We start from the raw sequence: 9,057 nt of genomic DNA, 5'->3' as shown, positions 1-9,057 counted from the left end.
CCCACCACTTTACATCAGCTTCTTCCTCTCTCTCTCTCTCTCTGTTCCCCTGCTGTACTCAGCTACCTCCCTCTAATTTCCTCTCCTCTTGTGTCCCTCTATTTAAGCCTTTCTTTCGGCTCTGTCGTCCACCCCCTCCTTCTACTTTCTGCCTCTCTTATGCTTTCTGTTCCACTCTCTATTTTTCTCTGTGGCTCTCCTGCAGGCCATTTTGGTTCCCGGCCCCGTTTACCCACTGTGGGAAAACAACTCATTATGGGAAGGGTGGGGGCGGGGGGGTTCTGTGATCAAGGTCACAGAGATTAGGTGGGGAGGGAGGCAAAGGGGAGAAAGCGGGTGGACATATCGGTGCAGGGGTACAGCTCTGAGTAAAGTTGTGGCAGCCAGATCGATTCTCCACAAATGAAAACATCCACCAGCTCTCACTTGCCTATGTCAGCACTCAGTTCTTCAAAAACTCATGTGATCCAGCTCTACAATATACCATTTATCATCAAGGATGTTTTCCAGCATGAGTGTGTTCCATTTTATTTTCTTGCTCTCTGCACGCTAATCGGCTGTGACTTATAGCGGCTTCTATCCTCTGTCCTCGGCCCCATGGACTGCGTGGACCTCCTCCCTGTCTGTATTGTCCAATTAATCAAGTAGGCCAAAGGGGCACAACAAGAGAGAAAAGAACTGGTGATGAACTTGATAATGAAAGAGAAAGAAAAGAGGGAGAAAGCGAGTGAGAGGAGTAGGGAAATCATGTTGAGTCTGTGTGTGTGTGTGTGTGTGAGAGAGAATATAAGATTTACAGTAAATGTATCATGTTGCTTTCTAACGTGCTTTTCTTGATGAGGTATTAACTACAGATGAAGAATAAAGAAAAAATAACAGCCTAATAATTAAAAATCATATTAAAAATTAAAATGTAGACTCAATCATTTACTAAACCTCTACCCATAACATTAAATGTTCAATCATAGCTTTTTCCTCACTGTGCTTAGGACTAACCAGCTCTACACTGCAACACAAGAACAATACCGTTTCTTTATTTCTGTCCATTCAACACACACCAACTTGGGTTTAAGCAAACAAGGAGAAGTGGATGGATAAGTCCTGTGACAGGGGAGGTAACTCCATCTTCTTAGTCAAAATGCTAGCACTGTAAGTGGTCCCTGGGTTGAACATTATTGTTTAATTGATGCATTTGTTGATTTAAAATGTTTTGCTTCAGTGACTAAAAATGGGGCTTTGACAATATTGTTGATCAATAACATAAGTTGTTTCACACAAACAGGAGCAGTTCATAAGAAACAGCAATACTAGAACTTAATATTGATAATTATTGATGGTCCCAAAAAGTTGGAGCCCTAATTATTTTCTAACTGACCCTGAAGAATCATCCTAATGATATCAAGAGCTCTGTTTAAGAGCTTTACAAAAGCTCAGAGATGCACATCTGGCTTCAAATGATTGGCTGATTTGAAAAAATGGTATGCTTTAGTGTCATCAGGATTACTAACATTTACTCTTAGATGCTATTTCCAGTCTTTTGTAATGAACTATCATCATGCAGCCTGGTTTTCTAAAATATCAGCTTCCTGATTACAACAATTAGCACTGTCACAGAAACAAGGCATCATTATGTGCTGTGGGGAGACAAAATTTTTAGGGATACCGCAGCTGTGAAACGACATATTCACCAAGAATCTAGTTCATTGCAAATGAAGTGCTGTTGGCATTTCATAAGAAGACACCTTTACACTGTAGATGACTTCTTAGATCATATTGTAACCTCATGGGAAATTAAAAGACATGTTCCAAATTTAATCTCATGTCTCTCATCTTCTCTTTAAAGCAGAAACCCAAAAGGTACTCTATGTTGGATAAGGGAACAAAGAACGGAAAAACAGAAAACTGACTTCAAAAGTCAGCATTTCAGACCCCCGTGATGCTTTCTGTGAGAAAATCTAAGCCCAGATTTTCTCAGGTGGGCTCTCAGGGATTGAGTTAACAGACTGGTATATATCTTAGATTCCAAGGGAATGTGAACTAGAGGCTGTTTTCACACACTGTGGTGGTAAAACTCTAAGGCAAGAAAATAAATTTAGAGCATGAGCAGTTTTAATCAACACAGTTTTTCTTTTCTTATGTAAGGAAACAATTAAAAGGGGAACAACTACATTTTATGTCTCTATCATTAGGGGGTTTCTTTGTTAGCAACTAAAAACTGAGTGTGTAAACTGAGGGGTGTTTGAATTTTGATACTTGCCTTGGTGGCAACTAGATGCTGTGCACTGAATATGGTGATGTGTGGTGTTGGCAGTGATAGTGGAAAACCTACATTTTAAGATCACAATTGCAGCTAATTTCCATCAATTCCAAATCTTTAAACGGTATCGGAAAACATTTTCAGATTTATGTGCCGGTCCCAAGCCCGGATAAATAGAGAGGGATGTGTCAGGAAGGGCATCCGGCGTAAAACCGTGCCTAATTTACTCATGCGAATCGGATTCACTGTGGCAAGCCCTAACGGGAACAGATGAAAGTAGAGCAGTAGAGATCAGAAAACAGTTTCAGAATAGGCTAATATGTAATACTTAAGGTGACTGAAGTACAAATACTGGGAACAGAGAAATAACAAGCCTGGAACTGTTAGCTTGAACCTGGCACCACATAAGGAACACAGTGCACACTGGATCAGAGTGAAAGCTAAAAACAGTCAAATAAAACCACTCACTGGCACTGGAGGTGGGACTTGCACGGTGATGTCATCGGTGTCTACGGGAGAGTCCAACCACAGCCTTTCATCTGATGACTGACTGTCGGGATAGCCTTTTCTCTTATCAGGCACTGGAAACTGACCCTTAGATCGCCTAGCTATACTTTCCAAGTCTTGGCTCTCACCATTCTGCAGTAAAAGAACACATTGTTAGAGAAGGATAACGAAGTCTGGGGGGAGGTGAGGATCACATTTACTAGCACCCAACCCTCTGACACCTTGTAGAGCAATGTGAGAAAGAGAAATCACCTTATCTGAAGAGTACTTCCATAGTTCAACACTGTCCATGCTGTTTCTCTTGGTGAATTTGGGTCTTGCTCCTACAAATAAAAGATAAGTACATAAATATAACATCTCATAACATTAAAATATTACACAACTTTAGAGACTATCTTACAGTTTACTCTAAAATTGCTTCATGAGCTGATGCGAGCGTGCAATGTGCTCTCCGTCTCTCTGTAACAGCAGCCTGTGTCAGTAGTGGTCACGGGATGTTCGGTGTGGACATGGGGTTTAGGCAGACAACCAGGCAAACAATCTGAATAAGAGTCTGTTTGTCTCTCTAGGTTTTAAAATGCACCCAATTATGTGAGTTAGTGGATCATTTGTGGGAAATCTTTGTTGAAATCAGACTGTGCTGTAGAACCAAACCATCTTCCTGAGGCTGGAGATCAGACAAGGATTTTTATCCTGCCCCGAAAACATACACGCCCCTTGGTTTCTAGCACAAACACTGTTAATCTGTTATGTTTGTCTCACCTTAAATGAGTTTTACATTTAATATGGGCACCTTGTACATACAGTAATCCTAGCTCTCTCAGCCACGTTACTTAATCTACAATTTTAAAATAGATAAAACGTATATTATCTACAGTTATAATGTGACTAATAAATCTACTGACTGAACTATTTACTATAGAGCTCCGTTATTTTTTGTTCCCATTTCTTTAAGACAGGAGTGTTAGTATAGCTCCAAGACAGTTTCCACTAACCACAGTTTGAAGAGTGCAAACAGACAGGTCCCTGTTGTAAAGACACATTCAAATGCACACACACAGAGCTGGGCTTTTTCCATCTGCCTCACACTTTCCCTTTCCTTGATTAAGGAAACTGAATAACTTGTTTACATGAAATCAAGTTACACAAGTGTATCTAAAGCACTTAAGGACAAGTCTTTAGTGTCTGAAAGTGAATTAATGTCTTCAACAATTTCGTACTCAGAGAGAGCACCATATGATTATTTTATTTCCCAAACCTAAAATCTACAACTGGCTAAATCATAAGGAGACACAACCTACACCTAGCCTATCATAAAGACTGGACACAGGTAAACAGCTAACCTGGTTCTAATCTGTTAAAATCTGCCTGCTAGAACCTCCAAAGCCAACCAATTAACACTTCCTATCTTATCTAAAAAGAAGAAAAAAAGGTTTTAATGTGACCTTGCATCTCAAACTCTGAACTGGAGGGCGAAAGGTCACTCTCATTGATGCCCAAGGCCTCCATTAACTGCTCCACATTCATTCTGGCTGTCAGTTCCCCATTTCTGTCTCCAATCTGAGGAAGAAATAAAGAGACGGGACAAACAGACCAACAGATGGGTCAAATAAGGTCAAATGCAAGAAACCTAAACTTTATGCAACTTTTTTAAAATAACTACATTCATAAAAGTGTCATACTTCTTTAGAGATGTCCAGGTGCTTGCGGGCATAGTGGAGAGCTTGTTTGTGGTTCCCTAAAGACACGTATGCATTTCCCAGACTCCAGCAGGCACGGCCCTCACCTACCCTATTGGTGAACATACACTCAGAATTTTCAATATATTCTTGTGCTCATGCATGTTTGTGAGTACGCAATAGATATTGTTTATGCTCTACCTATCAGCAAGCTCCTGGGCTATGCACAGGTGTTTCAGGTGGTAGTCTATAGCTCTCTCATACTGCTGCAAAAGAGTGTGGGTGTTTCCCAGGCTGTAACAGGCCTGGGCCTCCATCACCTGGTCCCTCAGCTGCCTGGACAGTTGCAAAGTCTTCCTAAAGAAAAAGAAACAGAGAGATGCATAAAGTTAGCCAAGGAAAAAAAAAATGAAGATATCTTGCAGTTCTTGCAATTGAATGATTTTTCATATTCAGTTTGTACTTCAGTCACATTTTGTATTCAGTGGGAAACATTTCATACTACTTTCCTTCCACTAGATGTCAGAGTGCTCTTGCTGCTCACCTGTAATACTCTGTGGCTGTGTTGAACTGGCCCAGGAAGATAAGCGCATTGCCTAGATTACTGTAGGCTCGCCGTTCTGCCGCTTTGTCCCCAAATTCTTTGGCAATGGATAATCGCTGTGAACAACAGGGCAGCAAGGCACATGTTCATTTTGCTCTGGACTTTCAGAAGTTCAACCAATGATGACAAAGTTAAATCCTCATTTTACTTTACTTGACCATATTTGTGTGACAAATGTACGAGCAGAGGCTGTTACACAAATTCAAAACTCTGTTGGGTATAGGGTTCGCAGAGGTGCTGCTGCAGCAGTGGCATGAAACATCAGCTCCTCTGATTCCCTTTAAAGGCAGTGTGCTCACCACTGTGACCCGCTGACAGATATGTAATGAGGAAGAGAGGAGAGACTGGCTTCTCTCATGAGGAGACAACTGGTTTACAATAGAGAGTGACAGAAAACATGGGCCCAAAGCCATATTTACCACTGATTCAACAAGAACCTAGTTTCCTTTTTTCTCTATGAGATGATATCAGTCTCTGCACACTGTGTTGGTACAGCATGAGATTGCTCACAAAAAATTTGGTACTGTCGCTTCAGGGAGCGCCAAGATGTCATGGCTTTGTGGCTATGGCATCTTGGCCATGATGTCCTCACTGGCCAAAGACCATGTGCAGAAGCCACCAAAACATCCCAAGCAACATTTCAATGTGTATGTTAATGATCTGGACAAAGCAAACTGAGCATACGTGTGTAGGTTTATGTTCACAGTAATTGTGAGACCTGATCTTAATAACAGAAGAGAAGGGACTTTTTTTATAGCAGAAGTGCACTGTGTCCCTTTGATTTGTAATTCCTCTTCTATTGCATGTATTCTGTGCACATTCTAATACAGCTGCAAGGTGAAAGCAAAGTTAGGCTGCTAGTCCGCTGACATATTTATTCTGTCAAGGCTCATAATTTATATCTGCACTCTGCAGCAGTATAAGTACGATGCTGATAAAGATTCTGGATTTCTCACCTGACGGTGGAACTTGATAGCTTCGACAAAGTTTCCCAGCAGGTAGTGGGTGTTGCCCAGGTTCCCATAGGCCCTCCCCTGAGCAGCTCGGTCACCAAGTTCTTTGACCAAACACAAGTTCATCCTACAGATGAATAGTACAAACAATTATTAAATTATGGGTTTAATAGGGTCTACGTAATTCTAATGAGTATTACTGTAGGTTTACTATATTTTATTTATCCAGGCAACACTGAATGCACATGTTTTCCAACACCACCCTCACATTCACAGAGCCACATCCATTCCTACCAGTAAGTTGTCTTTTACTAAGGGCTCTTCTGAATGGTGCCTAAGATATAGCTCATCATTTTTACTGCAAAATTTAATACGAAATATTTAAATAAACTTGCAAACCAGACCAGAACCTCTCGTAGACAGATTTCAGATAATGCATGGAAATAAAATACGTGTACAATATTTCTTAACTGTTAAGCATGACCAACTGAAAATGAGCAACTGAAGAACAACAACTCTGACAAAACTACAGTTCTTTACCAACAGTACGAGGTCTTGTCAGAAGAAGAGCATTCTTTTTAATATTTCACAAACCTGGGCTTTGAGGCAGATTAGCCTGAGGGAACCACAGTGAGGCAAATATAAGCCTGGGGCTTACCAGAAGGTGCATGAAACACATTGTATGTGGCAAATTATTCTATGGTCTGATGAAAATAAATGGAAATATTCAGCAAAACTAGGCAGAACTTATCGGTTCTCAAAGCATGTCAGTTGTAAAGTATGACCACGGTAGCATGGAGTTGCTTTTAAATCTCATGGACAAATTAAAGTAAATGTTATTCTCTATATGAGTGTACAAGATCTTAGTCTTAATTGAACATTACAGCCAAAGCCCAGAAAGAAATATCATAGAAAATGTTCTCCTCAGGCTGATTAAACCTGAGGAAATATGCAGGTAAAAATAGCAAAAAAAACAACCTCAAATCCAGATGTGCCACACAGGCACAGATGTATTCAAGAACAGCTGACGGTGTAATAACTACCAGAGATGCTTCAAAGCAGGGATCAAAGTAGCAGCTCATGCCAAGTTAAATAGTATTTAGGTACAGTATATAATTTTTGGAGAAGAAAGAGTGGCACCACAAAAAGCAGTAAAACTCACTTGTCTTGGCTACTACTGTGACTGTGACTGTGTGTGTGTGTGTGCTCAGTACACTTTTAACAGTACATACTCATAAAAGCCAGTAGCCCTTTGCAGTGTCTCTCTAACATCAGGCAGCAGATCTCCTGGCTCCTGGGTGCAGCCCCACAGCTGCTGCTTTCCCTTTGCATGAAACACATTCCCTATGTTATAGAGTGCTCTGGCCTCTCCAACCTACAACCAGACAAAGAGATACAGAATGAGAAGTTTAAAAAGAAAGATCTCTGTGTGTGTGTGTGGACGTGTTTTCCCTGTACGTGGGGACTTCTTCCTGACTCCATACCAACTCATGAGGACCCATTTCACAGTGGGGACCTAAATTGAGGTCCCCATGGGCAAGAAATTGAATTTTAGGGTGGCAACATGGTTTAGGGTTAGGATGAGGTTAAGGTTAGGTTAAGGTTAGGGTCAGGCAAGTAGTGGTTCTGGTTAAGGTTAGGGTTAGTCTACAGGAAATGCATGTAAGTCAATGTAAAGTCCCCATGGACTACGAAACATAAACTGTGTGTGTGTGTGTGTGTGTGTGTTTATAAAGTACGGTATGAAGATTATGTCTTGTGTATATTATTTTATTCTACAGCATTCATTTATTTTCCAGGGGACTGTGTGTATCTCTCTCTTTGGACATCCACATACAGTAGGTCTTAAGTAAAAAGCATTTATGTTTAATAGCAATAATGATACACTTTTCATTATGCTCAAGAGGTCTCAAAATATACTACAATACACTTGAAATATTTTACAAAGGTTCTGTAGGACAGTCGCAATGTTTCTTAAGAAGCATATAAACACACATGCAGCAAAGGTCTCAGTGTATTGGTCCTTTTTAAGGCCTTGCATATTACCTTGTCTCCCTGCTCTTGAGAAATATCCAGATGTCGTTGACAGCATACAACAGCCTCGTCAAAGCGCCCCAACACTTTTAATGTGTTTCCAAGGTTGCCACTGGCTTTTCCTTCTCCAATTTTGTCTCCTATTGTTCTGAGAAAGCAAAGGAATGCATACTTTGGCATTTAGTCATCTCCCTAGTAAAGACTGCAGTTTCTCTATGTTAATATTATCCAGTTAAACAATACTCATTAAGATACTATAACAAGACTGACTTGGAAAATGCTGTATAGTATATTTTTAATTGTATGCTCACGTCTTAAGACCAGGTCCCAGTGGCCCTGGTGAGACTGTAATGTAACAAGGTAAATCTCCCTGGGGTCTTTAATCACTTCCCTGCTGAAGTACCAGCTGCACTCACTGCAGGGGACCAGATTACTCATGCGTGCTACTTATCCAGCTGGTAGCTATATGAAAGTCCCAACATGTTTTATTGGAATTTTCACTGTCTAACTCAAAGTCCACATAATAAAATCCCTAATGCTCTTTATGCATCTAATAAAGTAAATAATCTACAACTTCTGAGACTGTCTGTTAGCAGAATCATCAGCATGCCTTTCCGGCATACTGGTAAATAGCTTAGAGCTCAGTAGAGATCCAGCTGCAGCTGCTTTTTTTTTTCATGATACAGTAAATTATTGAACAGTTTACATGAATTCCATTTACATCAATACAGATAATAGATTGCATTTTCCCAGACAGCTCAAACCAACTGCTGGCAACCAGAGTCAATCATTTACTAGCATTAGGTAGCAGCTATCAAAGTGTATAATGATCACCTGGCCAAGGTAAGGTCGTGTTTATGGTACTCCAGGGCTTTGCCATACTCCTTGAGATAGAAGTAGGCATTTCCCAACTGGCTGTAGATGGCACTGAGGGTCTTCAGGTCTTCTGTGCCAACCTGTACAGCTGCCTCAAAAAATGCCGTTCCCCCTTTAAAGTCCCCTGCTTTGCACAGCCGCTCTCCT

At 40.7% G+C, this 9,057-nt stretch overlaps 1 protein-coding gene across 1 annotated transcript in view; it reads right to left on the bottom strand.

Annotated features, from left to right (window-relative positions):
• gpsm1b (G protein signaling modulator 1b) overlaps positions 1-9,057 on the bottom strand; it is an 18,960-nt gene that overhangs the window by 4,025 nt on the left and 5,878 nt on the right. Inside the window, exons 3-12 of the mRNA XM_020600843.1 lie at positions 8,869-9,055; positions 8,047-8,182; positions 7,233-7,375; positions 6,004-6,127; positions 4,988-5,103; positions 4,645-4,800; positions 4,447-4,555; positions 4,210-4,324; positions 3,017-3,087; positions 2,726-2,896 (exon numbers count right to left, since the gene is read on the bottom strand). Coding sequence (XP_020456499.1) covers positions 2,726-2,896; positions 3,017-3,087; positions 4,210-4,324; positions 4,447-4,555; positions 4,645-4,800; positions 4,988-5,103; positions 6,004-6,127; positions 7,233-7,375; positions 8,047-8,182; positions 8,869-9,055 — 1,328 coding nt within the window. The remainder of the gene's footprint in view (positions 1-2,725; positions 2,897-3,016; positions 3,088-4,209; positions 4,325-4,446; positions 4,556-4,644; positions 4,801-4,987; positions 5,104-6,003; positions 6,128-7,232; positions 7,376-8,046; positions 8,183-8,868; positions 9,056-9,057) is intronic.

This window comes from Monopterus albus, unplaced genomic scaffold, assembly GCF_001952655.1.
Source record: "Monopterus albus unplaced genomic scaffold, M_albus_1.0 scaffold49.1, whole genome shotgun sequence".
Lineage (NCBI taxonomy): Eukaryota > Metazoa > Chordata > Actinopteri > Synbranchiformes > Synbranchidae > Monopterus > Monopterus albus.
This window is presented reverse-complemented; position numbering and strand designations above follow the sequence as displayed.